The sequence below is a fragment of the Somniosus microcephalus genome, chromosome 32 (assembly GCF_052327205.1).
Source record: "Somniosus microcephalus isolate GS21.2 chromosome 32, FLI_Smic_1.0, whole genome shotgun sequence".
In the NCBI taxonomy this organism is placed as follows: domain Eukaryota; kingdom Metazoa; phylum Chordata; class Chondrichthyes; order Squaliformes; family Somniosidae; genus Somniosus; species Somniosus microcephalus.
The window spans coordinates 32,086,503-32,102,885 of record NC_141018.1 but is presented as its reverse complement, the minus strand read 5'-3'; the positions used below and the strand labels follow the sequence as shown (position 1 = coordinate 32,102,885).

The 16,383-nt window shown below is 47.9% G+C and overlaps 1 protein-coding gene across 1 annotated transcript; it reads left to right on the top strand.

Annotated features, from left to right (window-relative positions):
* Nucleotides 1-10,500: 10,500 nt before the first annotated feature.
* Nucleotides 10,501-12,509, top strand: LOC147097383 (growth arrest-specific protein 1-like). The gene has a single exon (XM_085972024.1). The coding sequence runs from the start codon at nt 11,176-11,178 to the stop codon at nt 11,968-11,970; it is 795 nt and encodes a 264-aa protein (XP_085828150.1). The 5' UTR covers nt 10,501-11,175; the 3' UTR covers nt 11,971-12,509.
* The last annotated feature ends 3,874 nt before the right edge of the window (nt 12,510-16,383 follow it).

Genomic DNA, 16,383 nt, shown 5'->3' with positions numbered 1-16,383 from the left:
TCTTTCACGTCCACCTGAGAGAGCAGACGGGGCCTCGCTTTAACGTCTCACCCGAAGGACGGCACCTCCGACAGTGCAGCACTCCCTCAGCTGCACTATAAAAACAATACATGTGGATCCATTTTCTGTCCCTCATGTTATATGGAAATTTCTTACAGTCAAAATCTCTTGCGCTTGATTGACTGATATGCAAATGTGTTCCCACTCAGTAACAATTTATTCTGGCTCAATGCAAATTTCTTTCTGCTAGCTGATATGCAAGTTTATTAATAGCGATTCAAACCTATTAATTGTAATTCAGTTTAATTTCTTAGCAAGGTGAAGGTGAACCAATCAAAACACTTTCTAGCATTTTGGTACAAGATATTTTATTTTGCCCTCAGCCTGGCAAGTATGGAATAAAAACAAAGTTTCTAAATAATAAAAACATTAAAAAAAAATTATATATTGCACAATAACATGGCAGACGAACCAAAGGCGACATGAGGGAAAACTTTTTTACACAGCGAGTGGTTAGGATCTGGAATGCACTGCCTGAAAGGGTGGTAGAGGCAGACTCAATCGTGGCTTTCAAAAGGGAATTGGATAAGTACCCAAAGGAAAAAAAATTGCAGGGCTCCGGGGAAAGGGTGGGGGAGTGGGACTAGCTGAAGTGTTCTTGCAGAGAGCCAGCATGGGCTTGATGGGCCAACTGGCCTCCTCCTGTGCTGTAACCATCCTATGATTCTATAATAGGATTAAACCTAACTAGAACATCGACGTTATTGTGTTTGAGTAGTTTCAGTAACCTTTTTACTTGAAGGCCTCAACCAACGCGAGCTTGCAAGTGATATTTTGACCCAGTGCGACAGGTCTGTTAGCTTCAGGGAGGTAGAACAGACCAGTCGGACAGAATGGCCTGTTTCTCTGCTGTAAATTCTACGCAATTCCCTGCATGGATTTCTTTAGCACAAGTGGCTAGTTTCATTGGTCCCTTCATGGGGTAAAAGGCCTTCTCAACTCCTTCCTTCCTCCAAACAATTGGGGAGTAAATGTCCATTTTTATCACATTTAAACCACTGTGAGCTGCTTCAGGGACTGGGGTTGCCAACTCTGGTTGGGTGTATTCCTGGAGATTTCACAGAATCATAGAATGGTTACAGCACAGGAGGAGGCCATTCGGCCCATCGAGCCCATGCCGGCTCTCTGCAAGAGCACTTCAGCTGTTTCATCAATGACCTTCCCTCCATCATAAGGTCAGAAGTGGGGATGTTCGCTGATGATTGCACACTGTTCAGCACCATTTGAGACTCGTCAGATACTGACGCAGTCCGTGTCCATATGCAGCAAGACCTGGACAACATTCAGACTTGGGCTGACAAGTGGCAAGTAACATTCGCACCACACAAGTGCCAGGCAATGACCATCTCCAACAAGCGAGACTCTAACCATCTCCCCTTGACATTCAACGGCATTACCATCGCTGAATCCCCCACTATCAACATCCTGGGGGTTACCATTGATCAGAAACTGAACTGGACCAGCCATATAAATACTGTGGCTACAAGAGCAGGTCAGAGGCTGGGAATTCTGCGGCGAGTGTCTCACCTCCTGACTCCCCAAAGCCTTTCCACCATCTACAAGGCACAAGTCAGGAGTGTGATGGAATACTCTTCACTTGCCTGGATGAGTGCAGCTCCAACAACACTCAAGAAGCTCGACACCATTCAGGATAAAGCAGCCCGCTTGATTGGCACTCCATCCACCACCTTCAACATTCACTCCCTCCACCACCGGTGCACTGTGGCTGCAGTGTGTACCATCTACAAGATGCACTGCAGCAACTCGCCAAAGCTCCTTCAACAGCACCTTCCAAACCCACGACCTTTACCACTGAGAAGGACAAGGGCAGCAGATGCATGGGAACATCACCACCTACAAGTTCCCCTCCAAGCCACACACCATCCTGACTTGGACCTGTATCGCCGTTCCTTCACTGTCGCTGGGCCAAAATCCTGGAACTCCCTTCCTAACAGCATTGTGGGTGTACCTACACCATATGGACTGCAGCGGTTCAAGAAGGCGGCTCACCACCATCTTCTCAAGGGCAATTAGGGATGGGCACTAAATGCAGGCCTAGCCAGCGACACCCACATCCCATCAATGAATTAAAAATAAGCTAGTCCCACTCCCCCACCCTTTCCCCGTAGCCCTGCAAATATTTTTCTTTCACGTACTTATCCAATTCCCTTTTGAAAGCCGTGATTGAATCTGCCTCCACCACCCTTTCAGGCAGTGCATTCCAGATCCTAACCACTTGCTACGTAAAAAAGTGTTTCCTCACGTCGCCTTTGGTTCTTCTGCCAATCACCTTAAATCTGTGTACTCTGGTTCTCGACTCTTCCGCCAATGGGAACAGTTTCTCTCTATCTGCTCTGTCCAGATCCCTCATGATTTTGAACACCTCGATCAAATCTCCTCTCAACCTTCTCTGCTCCAAGGAGAACAACCACAGCTTCTGCAGTCTATTCACGTAACTGAAGTCCCTCATCCCTGGAGCCATTCTTGTAAATCTTTTCTGCACCCTATCTAAGACCTTCACATCCTTCCTAAAGTGCGGTGCCCAGAATTGGACACAATACTCCAGTTGAGGCCGAACCAGTGTTTTATACAGGTTCATCATAACTTCCTTGCTTTTGTACTCTGTGCCTCTATTTATGAAGCCCAGGATCCCATATGCTTTTTTAACCGCTTTCTCAACCTGCCCTGCCACCTTCAACGATTTGTGCACACATACCCCCAGGTCTCTCTGTTCATGCACCCCCTTTAGACCTATACCCTTTAGTTTTGTAATGAAATCTGTTTGCCTTGATCCTGTATTCGTTTTGCACTCATGTATTTTACCCTCCCCCACTGTGTATAGTTTCACTTCCTCTTTCCCGACTAACCTGGGAGGTTCCAGGTCTTGGCTCTTGGCTCCGCCCCTGACTTCTCTTACATAAAGATCCCAGGATCTGTATGACTCATTCCTGTGAACCAGTCGGCGTGTTGAGATGTTAGCTCTGATCTTAGCGATTAAAAGCCAACTTGTTTAAGTCTATAACTTCTAGTTTTGTGGTTATTGAAGGCCCATCAATTTTAATCACTAAAGAATACTAGGATGGATCGACTCCTAAAACCAGAGCGTCTGGACTTGGATCCACATTCTGCTGAAGCATCAAATCAATTTGGACACTGGCTCAAATGCTTCGAACTCTTCGCGGGGGCCTCATCTGCTAGCGAGGTAGATAAACTGAGTCTACTGACTACTCGCGTAATTCATCGGATTTATTCGTTCATCCGGGACACCACCTCTTACACGGAGGCCATCACTATCCTGAAGGCCCAATACCAGAGGCCGGTAAACGAAGTGTACGCCAGACATCTGCTGGCTACACGCAGGCAGCGACCAGAGGAATCAATGGACGATTTCTTACAGGGCCTAAAGGACCTGGTCCGGGACTGTAACTGCAAGGCCGTGACGGCCAACGCGTACTCTGACGAATTGGTCCACGATTCCTTCATCACGGGCCTCAAATCGAATTATATCCGGCAGAGACTGCTGGAGAAGGAGGTCCTGGACTTAAAAAAGGCAGTGGCCACTGCGCGATCGCTGGACGTAGCCCAGAGAAACTCTGACTCTTATTCTTCCGGCCATGCGGCCCTCACCGCCTCGTGCACGTCGAGGGGGCCGCCATCTTGGAAACAGCGATCTTCCCCATCCAGGTCTCAGACCAGCTCTACGCCGCCGGAGTCCCCACACAGAAGTTCACCCAGGAGTCCTACTACAGCGGCAATGTCTCGAGGCCCGAAATGCTACTTCTGCGGCCAGGCCAAGCACCCCAGACAACGATGCCCAGCGAAGGACGCTACATGCTTCAAATGTAAGAAAAAGGGGCATTTTAGCAAAGTCTGCAGGGGGAATCCGATTTCCAACTCCGTCACCGCCTCGTGCGTGCTGTGCGGGCCGCCATCTTGGGATCCGCCATCTTTTCCCGACTCAACGGCCGCCCAGGGCCCAACAGTGGCTTCGATCACGGTGGATCAATCCAGGCCACACCCGTTGACAAAATCCATGATGGACATACAGGTAAACGGGAATTTAACAAAATGTTTAATTGACTGTGGGAGTACCGAGAGTTTTATCCACCCTAGCCTGGTACGGCGGCACTCATTAACGGTAACCCCTACACGGAGCAGAATTGCTATGGCTGCTAAGCCCCACACTTCGGACATTTTGGGCTACTGTGTGTTAACACTGACTGTAAAAGGCACGGACTACAAGGATTTTAAACTCCTCGTGATGCCAGAACTCTGTGTTAATGTAATCTTGGGCCTGGACTTCCAGTGCCACCACGAAAGTGTCACGCTAGCATATGGCGGGTCCCAGCTGCCACTCACAGTCTGTGGCCTATCAACCTTAAAAATCAGCCCGCCCTCTTTATTCGCTAATCTCGCTCCAAACTGTAGGCCCATAGCGACCAAAAGTAGACGGTACAGTCTGGAAGACAGACACTTTATCAAGGCGGAAGTGGACAGACTCCTGCGGGAAGGCATTATTGAATGCAGTACCAGCCCGTGGCATGCCCAAGCAGTCATAGTTAAAAATAGCGAAAAGAAACGGATGGTAATTGACTACAGCCAGACTGTTAATATTTATACCCAGCTGGACGCCTACCCTTTACCCCGCATATCAGAAATGGTCAATCAGATTGCGCAATACCGAGTCTTCTCGACTATCGACCTCAAATCCGCGTATCACCAGCTCCCCATTAGAACGGAGGACCGCCCATACACCACCTTCGAGGCGAATGGGCGCCTCTACCATTTTCTCAGTGTGCCCTTCGGGGTAACAAATGGGGTCTCGGTCTTCCAACGTGAGATGGACCGCATGGTTGACGAGAATAAACTACAAGCTACCTACCCCTATCTGGACAATGTCACTATCTGCGGGCACAACCAGCAAGACCACGATCTAAATCTTGCGAGATTTTAAAAAACTGCCCTAAAGCTGAATCTAACCTACAACGAAGACAAATGTGTCTTCAACACAACCCGTCTCTGTATCCTCGGCTGTGTGGTGGAAGATGGGGTAATTGGACCGGACCCTGACCGATTACGCCCCCTAAAGGAACTGCCCCTGCCACACAATCCCAAAGCTTTAAAAAGGTGCCTGGGATTTTTTTCGTATTATGCCCAATGGGTGCCCAATTACTCTGATAAGGCCCGACCCCTCATTAAATCGACGTCCTTCCCACTATCAGCTGAAGCTCGGGAGGCTTTCACCAGTATTAAACAGGACATTGAAAGGACTGCAGTGTGTGCAGTGGACGAATGCATTCCCTTTCAAGTCGAAAGCGATGCGTCAGACTTTGCCTTAGCTGCGACCCTCAAGCAGGCTGGGAGACCTGTGGCCTTCTTCTCCCGAACCCTTCAGGGACCTGAAATCAGGCACTCTTCTGTCGAGAAGGAGGCACAGGCTATAGTGGAGGCAGTGCGGCACTGGAGACACTACCTAGCCGGCAAACGTTTCACCCTGCTCACCGACCAGCGGTCGGTGGCTTTCATGTTTAATAACAAACAAAGGGGGAAAATCAAGAATGACAAAATACTCAGGTGGAGGATCGAACTATCCACATTCGACTATGATATTATGTACAGGCCGGGAGCCCTTAATGAACCCCCAGACGCCCTATCGCGGGGAATATGTGCCAGCATTCATACGGACAAATTACAGGGTCTCCACAACGACCTCTGTCACCCAGGGGTCACCCGACTATACCATTTTATAAAGTCCCGCAATCTGCCCCACTCCATCGAGGAGGTCAGGGCAATGACCAGAGCCTGCCGCATCTGTGCGGAATGCAAGCCTCGTTTCTACAGGCCTGACCGTGCACACCTTATCAAAGCCACACGGCCATTCGAGCGCCTAAGTCTGGACTTCAAGGGAACCCTTCCCTCTGCCGACCGTAACGTATACTTCCTCAATATCATTGATGAATATTCCCGCTTCCCCTTCGCCATTCCCTGCCCAGACATGACCAGTGCCACGGTCATCAAGTGTCTCTGTAATCTATTCTGCATGTTTGGCATGCCGAACTACATACACAGCGATAGAGGGACGTCATTCATGAGTGACGAGCTGCGCCAGTTCTTGCTCTCGAAGGGGATAGCCACTAGCAGAACCACTAGCTACAACCCCCGGGGTAATGGGCAAGTGGAAAGGGAGAATGCTACTGTTTGGAAGGCTGTCACGTTAGCCTTAAAGTCAAAAGGCCTTCCGACCTCCCACTGGCAGGAAGTCCTCCCAGACGTGCTCCACTCCATAAGGTCTCTGTTATGTACTGCCACTAACGCTACCCCTCATGAAAAGATGTTCGTTTTCCCCCGGAAATCCACCTCGGGCATATCTCTACCCGCGTGGCTGACGTCTCTGGGGACAGTACTATTGCGGAAGCACGTGAGAGGCCATAAAACGGACCCCCTTGTGGAAAAGGTACAGCTCCTCCATGCAAACCCTCAGTACGCCTATATCGAATACTCTGACGGGTGAGAGGACACTGTTTCCATAAAAGACCTCGCTCCCTCGGGGAGCGGAGAGAACAATGGGAGACTACCCGATGAAGACCTACACTACAAAGAGACAGGACGCCCAGAGGTATCAATACCCAACTTTAACCTGGAGGACACTGCAGATAACCTGGAAGACACTGCGGAGGCCCGGACAGCGGAGGAACCAGAATCCACTCCCCTAGAGGCACCCCAACCGGCTTTGCGCCGATTACTGAGAACTGCGAAACCTCCTGACAGACTCACTTATACCAACTTTTAAGAAACATCACCCCGATGGACTAAATCTATAGAAGGGGTGAATGTAATGAAATCTGTTTGTCTTGATCCTGTATTCATTTTGCACTCATGTATATTACCCTCCCCCACTGTGTATAGTTTCACTTCCTTTTTCCCGACTAACCTGGGAGGTTCCAGGTCTTGGCTCTTGGCTCCGCCCCTGACTTCTCTTACATAAAGATCCCATGATCTGTATGACTCATTCCTGTGAACCAGTCGGCGTGTTGAGATGTTAGCTCTGATCTTAGTGATTAAAAGCCAACTTGTTTAAGTCTATAACTTCTAGTTTTGTGGTTATTGAAGGCCCATCAAGTTTATATTGCCTCTCCTCGTTCTTCCTACCAAAATGTATCACTTCGCACTTTTCTGCATTAAATTTCATCTGCCACGTGTCCGCCCATTCCACCAGCCTGTCTAAGTCCTCTTGAAGTCCATCACCATCCTCCTCACTGTTCACTATACTGCCAGGGTTCATCACATGACCACCTGCCCACAACCACCCCGCCCCCACACTCCTGCCATTGGTCCATCCTTCAGGCGCCACTGCCTTCCCACGGCCAATTGGAAAGAGAACAGACTCTTTGTTACCCGGTTGGATTAACCTTGACCGTCAGTGAATCCACCTTTTTTCCCCTCCATCTCCAATATTTTTATCATTAAGGATCAAAAGAAAATGAAGACGAGACACAATTTGGTTTAATGCCCCTGAGCTAATTGCGGCAGGGCCGTGTCCTGGAGATTAATCCGCAATTCATGGAGACTCCAGGCCAATCCTGGAGGGTTGGCTAGTTCCCGACCCCCAATCTGTTACTTGTTGCTTATCATCATTCTGTGTATCTGGGCTTTAGAAGGGGAAAGAAATCAAAGGTAAATGGAGCTGACCTGTGTCAGCCGTGGCTCAGTGGGTAGCACTCTCACTCTGTCTAGTCATAAAGGTCGTGGGTTCAAGCCCCCACTGCAGAGACTTCAGCACAAAAATCTAGGCCGACACTCCCAGTGCAGTGCTGAGGGAGTGCCGCACTGTCGGAGGTGCCGTCTTTCGGATGAGACGTTAAACCGAGGCCCCGTCTGCTCATGGACGTAAAAGATCCCACGGCACTATTCCAAAGAAGAAGCAGGGGAGTTCTCACCGGTGTCCTGGCCAATATTTATCCCTCAATCAACATCACTAAAAACAGATTATCCAGTCATTATCACATTGCTTGTTTGTGGGAGCTTGCTGTGCGCAAATTGGCTGCCGTGTTTCCTACATTACAACAGTGACTGCACTTCAAAAAGTACTTCATTGGCTGTAAAGCGCTTTGGGACGTCCAGTGGTCACAAAAGGCGCTGTAGAAATGAAAGTTTTTCTTTCTTTCTGAGCCCGATCCTGCTGATTCGGGAAGAGTTAAAATCACTCCTAGAGGCAAGGATTTTAAAATTGATCCGCTGAGGGACAGGGAGTCAGTGGAGTTGATAACCTCCGGTGTGTGAGGGGAACTCCACAGAGGAGAGGCAAGTCTGAGCCACAGGAACTGGAGCTGGTTTATATAAAAAAAAAGGTCACTCGCTCGAAAATTCCACAAATAATTTAGGACGTACATTTACAAATAATGCAGAAGTTATTTACATTAACTCGGCGAGAGGAAGTTATAGACAAACGAGGCATTTTTTTCATGTATTTTTCTTAAGCAAAGTATCCTGAACCCCAAACAGTGCGTGGATTCCAGGAGCTTTCTCTCCTAGGATTCAGTCATACTTCTTCTTCTTCATAGGCAGTCCCTCGGAACCGAGGATGACTTGCTTCCACACTAAAAATGAGTTCTCAGGTGACTGATGAGTCCAATGCAGGACCTACAGTCTCTGTCACAGGTGGGGCAGACGGTGGTTGAAGGGGCGGGTGGGTGGGGTGCTTGGGTTGACGTGTGCACCTTCCGCTGTTTGCGCTTGGCTTCCGCTTGCTCCTGGCGAAGAGACTCGAGGTGTTCGGCGCCTTCCCGGATGCTTCTCCTCCACTTTGTGCGGTCTTGGGCCAGGGATTCCCAGGTGTCGGTGGGGATGTTGCACTTTTTCAAGGAGGCTTTGAGGGTGTCCTTGAAGCGTTTCCTCTGCCCACCTGGGGCTCTCTTGCCGTGTCGGAGCTCCGAGTAGAGCGCTTGTTTTGGGAGTCTCGTATCGGGCATGCGGACAATGTGGCCCGTCCATTGGAGCTGATCAAGCGTGGTCAGAGCTTCGATGCCGGGGATGTTGGCCTGAGCGAGAACACTGACGTTGGTGCGGTGGCAGGATCTTGCGGAGGCAGCGTTGGTGGTAACTCTCCGGTGCTTTAAGGTGCCTGCTGTACATGGTCCATGTCTCTGAGGCATACAGCAGGGCGGGTATCACTGCTGCTCTGTAGACCATGAGCTCCACACTGGGGAAATCTCACCATTGGCCATACAGACAGTCGCCCTTAATGCTGTGTGCCTACACTAACTATCCCACTGTGCCTCCCTTATGATAAACTACACAGTGCTTTCATAAAATATATGTTTGTGTAATTTATTCCCAAAGACAAATAAATACATCCAGATCCTAATACAACGTTGCTTGATTCAAGTAATCGTTTAATTCGCACTAAATTCCTGTTATTTTTGCGCTATTTCAAATTATTGCATAATTCATTCTTTTAGTACAAAGACTAGACTGAATCAGCAGAAGAAACTATTTCATATTTAACCCCCCCCCCAAAAAGGCTAAGAAACGGATCGAGGTGCAGATGTAAATAGCAATACATTTGCTTTATAACGTGACTCGAAACGCATGCCAGAGAAAAAGCCTCTTTTCACTAACAAATCACTCGTCCTCTTTTACTTTTAAAAAAAAAAAAGTTTTTTTGAAACTTCCCCCCACCCCACACTAGCCCCTTTCCCCGCCTGCCAAAAGCGGTCATGGTGTTGCGCGATTTACTCCTCAATTCGGTCACTTTACATTTCAATAGGAGAGGGGATGGTGGGGAGAGCGCTAGAAAGAAAGAGATCGACTGAAACCGCTTTCCATTTTGGCAACTCTCAGTGCGGGTGAATGAGAAAAGCTGGCCGGCTGTTAAATAGGGAGGCCCCCCTTTGGAAAATACACGGCGACTGGGCTCCATTCAGAGCTTGCAAGGCGTGAACAATTTTCTCCGGCGTCAACTCGGTGATCAGGCACATCACCCACAAAGGGAATGAAACGGGCCAGAAAATGCTATTCACTGCCTAGAAGGGGGCGGGCGAGGGGGTAGAGAGGAGGGAGGATAGGTGTGGGGAGAAAAATCTCTTGCTAAAATGGGACCTTGCAGTTTCTAAACATACCCATGTTTGAGTGCATTGAGGAACTCTTACAAGTTTCCAGAGCCAGTGCTTGGCCCTATTTTACACAGTGACATTAGTATTTTTTTTTGCGGGGTAAACTGGTAGACATGTCAGATTAAGTGAGAATTGCACATGTGAGGATTTTTTTTTTAAATCACACCATTATCCTTTGCTGTACAGCAGGCTTGGAGTGTCATGTCTTGCTCCCTCTAGTGTTTTCAAACTTTTTTTTTTTAAAAAGTTAAGACCACACATGCTGTGTTTTTATACATTTATATAAACATTTGATCCAGTATGTGGCGAGCTGGGTTGCCAAAAAAAATTGGGTTGGTATGGAAACGAATCCCAGGCTGCACAATCCTTAAAAAAAATCGACCAATCCCATTGAGGATGGGGGGAAAAAAAAAAGATTTTGTCTTTCTCTTTCTTCCCCCCCCCCCCCCTCCTCCTCCCCAGTTTGGGGAGGGAGGGAGAAGAGTTAGAGAGAGTTGAGCATTTTTTTTAAAAAAAAAGCTAAATCAAGCGTGAAGGGGAGCAGAGGGACAAAGCTACAGGTACTTTAGAAAGAGAGCGAGAGAGGGAGAAGGGCTGTGAGGAGGGGGGCGAAAGGAAAAGAGCTAAACAATTTGCATCTCTTAAAAAATCGCGGCAAATTTCTCTTGCGATTCGAAGACATCCGAGGACAAAGGAAAATAACTTAGCTGGAAAGTTCGCTTGCTGAATCGGCATTCTGGACAATTCTCCCAGGACAGTCAGGAACTTACTGAGGACACTTTTTTAAGGCTTTTTTTTTGTTCTTGCTTGAGCACAAACGTTGGTGGGATTTAAAGAGAGGAGGGGGAAGCTTTTTAACTTGTGCATTACACTTGTTGTTATGCAACTGAGAGGAGGCTTTGCAAAGCAACAGTGCCGGCAGATTGGGAGATTTCCAGGATGTATCCGATGCGGTCGCTGTAAGCAAGGGGGCGAATGGTTTGGCAAGATTTCTCCCTGAAGAATGCACCGGACCGTCAGACTGGGCTGGTACTCCCTGGCGATTTTGGCTTGCCTGAGCTCGGTGGCCGGGACTCAGCCCGTGTGCTGGCAGGCGCTTTTGCGTTGCCAGGAGGAGAGGGACTGCAAGTGGGCTTACAGCCAGTACAGCGCAGCCTGCGAGCCTTTCCTGAAGGGGCTGAGGCGGCACTGCCCCAGCCACTGCATCGGCGCCCTGGTCAAACTCAACCAGACCCTGAGCGGGCCGGACCTGGAGAACTGCGACTGCGACCAGGACGTGCAATGCAGGCGGGCCAAGCGGGCGATCGAGCCGTGCATGCCCAGGAGGTACCGGGGCGAGTCGCCGGACGCGTCCGACCTGGGCTGCACCGAAGCCCGCCAGCGCTGCGAGCGGGAGTCGGCGTGTCACGGCGCCATGAAGGATTATCTGTCCAACTGCGGGCAGCTGTTCAACGGCCGGCGGTGCACCCCCGTCTGCAAGAACACCATCCAGCGCCTGCTCGCCATCCCCAATGGGATCTTGCTCAACACATGCATCTGCGACGGGGTGGAGCGGCCCTTCTGCGAGGTGGTGAAGGACAACATGGACAAGTTCTGCTCGATCAACGGACACTCGCTTTTCACGGCCACCCCGGACTCGGAGGAGAATTATGAATACGACGATTATGAAATAAACAAAACGGATCTAAGGCCAGAAACCGCAGACAAAATTGACACGCCATTGAACGTTTCTGCAGGTCTGGGAGCACACACGTGGCGCGCCCTCCTCCTCCTCCTCCTGGGCTTCTGGTTCCTATAATACTTTGTGCGAACAATTATTTGCAGGTTTGTTTGTTTTTTTGTCAATCTCTCTCCTCACTCTCTTTTTACCATTTGCCCTCTCCCCCTCTTCACAGGCACAGTGTTTACCAAACACAAACACTTCAAGCGCTGAGGCACGTCATGTGAACATTGAGATCAAATTAACTTGGGTTACAATTTCAGTCTCATAAACCCCCCCCCCCTCTACCCCCGCCCACTGGTAGATCGATTTTTAAAAACATATATATTATATATATAATAAAAGCGCACAGACATAAAACAGGACGTATCTCATCGAACAATCTTGGAACTTGTCTCGAATCAAACACAACAAACTGCGTGTGCAAATGTTTTGCTGGTCCAATTGATCTTTAAAATAAATATTGGCAACGGGACCCACAAATGAGAAAAGTTGGACCACTCTACGTGTAGATTTGTAACTTTTCGAAGACTTGTTTTTGTATAAAAGATGGAAACTTTTTGACACTATTTATGGTTTTGCAACTAATACGTTTTTTTGAAATAAATTCAGGTAACAGTTTTGTATTTGTTTTTGCACAGTGGTGTTTTTGTCTGTGTTCTCGGTTGGCAGACCCAGCTCTGCGGCTCCAACATCTCCCCCACCCCCACCATTGCCCTCTTCTCTGACTGCACGTCTGACATTCCATCTTGGTTGTGTCTTGACTTCCTCTGCGAAGATTTAGGCCATCGCGGTCTTCAGCTTCCTGGGTGCAAACCCTTGTCACTGATTCCATCCCACCTCCACAGCCACTGACTGCCTCAGACTGGACCAGTCTCTCCACAAGCTCGGCGTTTTGGTCAACCTTTAGGACTGTCTAATGTCCCATAATCTTCTCCCATCACTGGAACCGCGTACTTCCAGTCCCACAACATCTCCACCCTCACCTCAGCTTTTCCGCTGCCGAGAACCCCCTGTACTTGCCTTTACCTCAAGACTCGACGGCATAACCCCCGCCTCCCATAAACCCCAAGTTGTCCAAAACTGTGTTGAACCTATTCTGTCTAAATCCAGTTCTCACCCTTCTCCTCTGCCCCTCGTTGACCTACATGGATTCCTGTTGCTCAACATCTCAAATTTTAAATCCTTCTCCTAAATCCCTCTGTGGCTTTCTTGCCTCCGCAACCTGCTCCAGTGTTGTAACCCTCAACTCTCTGCTTCTTCAGGACTCAGGACCCTTGCACATCCTCCCCCCTACCATTAACAGCAGAGCTATCAACGGGCCTGGGTCTCACTCTCTGCAGTCCCCCACCCCCCAGCCCCTCCACCTCCTTAAGAAAGACTTGCATTTCTATAGCGCCTTTCACGACCACCGGACGTCTCAAAGCGCTTTACAGCCAATGAAGTACTTTTGAAGTGTAGTCACTGTTGTAATGTAGGAAACTCGGCAGCCAATTTGCGCACAGCAAGCTCCCACAAACAGCAGTGTAATAATGACCAGATCATCTGGTTTTGTTATGTTGATTCTAACACATCCTCAACCCCATCTCCTTCTCTTAATATCCCACTCCTTGGATGGCTGTCCGTTTTCAACACCCTATCCCTTAAGTATCTTTGATTTTTTAAATGTTAAAGGCCTATATAAACGTTGATAAGTTACTTAAAAAATCCTTTGTCTTTCAACGTTTAAACTGCTTTGAGTAAAATTCGCTAATTCCCCACCCCACGAAAACAATTCCCACCTTGGGTTCTAATTTTTGATTCTTTTTTACGTTGTGCTTTTTCGATTCATTATGATACAAATATTCAAATAAACAGCGCTGAGCCACAAAGCGTGGAGGGTGTAGGGTCTGTTGTAGTGCGAGGCTGTTTATTAAACAGCGAAGAGAAAGTTTACACTGGGAGAGTGGGACCATCTGGATCTAGTTGGCTCGCAGTGAACTCCCCCCCGGGCGCCACTGTCGGCAGAAACTGCACCAAGTTACATAAACAATTCGAAAGTGAAACACAGGATCTTGTGGGGAGAGAGAGAGCTTGAGGACGGGAGGTGAAGGGGAGGAGACAGACCAGAAATGGAGAGTGGAGAGGGGAGAGGGGAGGGGGTAACTTTCTCAGTATAAAACAAACACGACACAGACTCGGTGTCTGCTTTACTGTTTGGGATGTCCGTGAACTTTAATGTGGGAATTTTTACAAAAAAAAAACCTCAGTATTTCCCAGGCAGAAGAAGTGTATTTAAAAAAAAAAGATTTATACAATGAACCATTCATTAATACAAGGGGAGCGAGGATGTTTCAATAAGACTGGACACTGCAGTGGGGAGTTGAGGGACGGTGGGTTTAAACACGAGGAACTCGGTGCCCACGAGAGAGAGAGGACTGTGGTCTTTGGGTCCCTCTGAAATTATATTCCAACACACAATCTGTTTGTAATTACTTTTTACAGTCACATATTTATGCATTAACTCGTCTTTTCTTTTTGGTCTCCTTTCATTTATATCTGTAAAATATAGTTAAAAAAAGAAACGTGGCGCCGTTTACACACCAGCCAATACTAGCTGCATTCAATCGCAAACTGGAAGTTTGAAGGCGCCCTTAAAAGCGCCGGAGGTGTCTGTTTAATACACCGCAGTAACAGCGGATTAAACCGTGATTAAATTACTCGCAGCCACACTGTTGGAAGATTCAATCCCTCGAAGTCCCCGAGGGAATTTAATTTTCTGTCGAAATGTTACCTGTACATACTCTGGTTTTATTTTCAGCCCCCTCCCCTCCAATCCGCGTTATTTGTTACAAAAAAATATTGAACATTAACTTTAGTTGTTTAAAGTGACAACTGCTTAAATTCTTGGGAGTTGAAATTCCTGCAACTTGTGTGGGTTTAATTGTTTGAACTTTAAAATATCCCTTTGGATTTTGCTGTTCGTTTGCCTTGGGTTTTAAACGCTGGAGTTAGCCCGGACCTGCTGTGTGTGTATGTATGTATGCCTCGCATTTTTCATGCTGTTTATTTCAAGATTTGCGGGATTTTTTTTCCCCTTTATATTTCGTCTGACAGTTTGAGTTCCAATCTCTGTTTGAAGTCCTGAAAATAATTTGGTTTAGAAATTGCTACCGGCGGAACCCCGACCGACGCATCATTGGCGGAGACTGCGGACTGGCGGAGTGTTGACCTCAAAAGATTGAATTTCCTTTTTTTGTGCAACTGTATGTATCCAATCCAGAATTCTTTGCACCCTGCAGACCTCTTGTTGTGCATTTTCCTCCCAATCAGCATTTAATATTCCGGGATTATTATAGAGAGGCAGGAGAAATGGATCTCGATACAGGACGTGAGAATTAAATCTTGTAAAAAAAAAAGGATTTAAGAAAATTCGAAACTTAAGATGCGCGCATCCAGACCAAAATTCTAGATTTACCTTATTATTTTACCATTTAAAAAAAACCTTGTATTTGCACAACACATTGAATTTCTGAAACTGGCAAAGAGAAATTAACGTGGGAGGGAAAGGGGGTTAAATTAAAATTGGACCTCAACACGCAGCACAGCCTTGAGACTTTAGATGAACGCGGCAACCGCAACTGGGAACACGTGTAGATGGATCACAGGTAGTCGAACTGGGATTGGGGATCAGTAACCTTTGCCACCGACTCGACCTGTCCAATCTAAACAGTTTTTTTGGTCTCGTCCGTGAATTGATTAAACACTTCAAATGACTCCTTCAGATAATAGGTCAGACTATTTATAGGGGAGGGATACAGCCCATACAAATGTCAAGTGGCTCCTCGCTTTTGTCATTCAGAATTGCCTTGGCCAAAAAAAAACAGCGACATCCCTGGGGCAGTTGAAGATTGTGAATTCTGAGGGCCAAACCTCATTGTTTTGTGGGAGAAAATGTTTCATTTGGGAGGGCGGGGTGTGTAGGGGGGGGAGTCACACGTGCTTTGCATAGTGCTGGACGGTGGGGGGGTTGCTAATTGTTTATCCCGGAGAGCTGTACCGACAGTGTATTAAGGAAACCCTTTCACAAGAGAAAGTCCTTAAAAAATTAAACCTTCCGAAAGGGACCCAGCTTTCAAGTGAAACACCCACCCCCACCAACCTAAAAATCGAAAATATGCAAAATAAATAAAAGGTGGGAAACACACAATCTGCATCTGTAGGGAGGTTTCAGGCTTTGGAAATACAACGAAAGACTTGCATTTCTATATCTTCTTCTTAGGCAGCCCCTCGGAACCGAGGATGACTTGCATCCACATTAAAAATGAGTTCTCAGGTGACTGATGAGTCCAATGCGGGACCTACAGTCTCTGTCACAGGTGGGGCAGATGGTGGTTGAAGGGGCGGGTGGATGGGGTGCTTGGGTTGACGTGCGCTCCTTGCGCTGCCTGTGCTTGGCTTCCGCTTGCTCCCGGCGTTCGGCGCCTTCCCGGATGCTTCTCCTCCACTTTG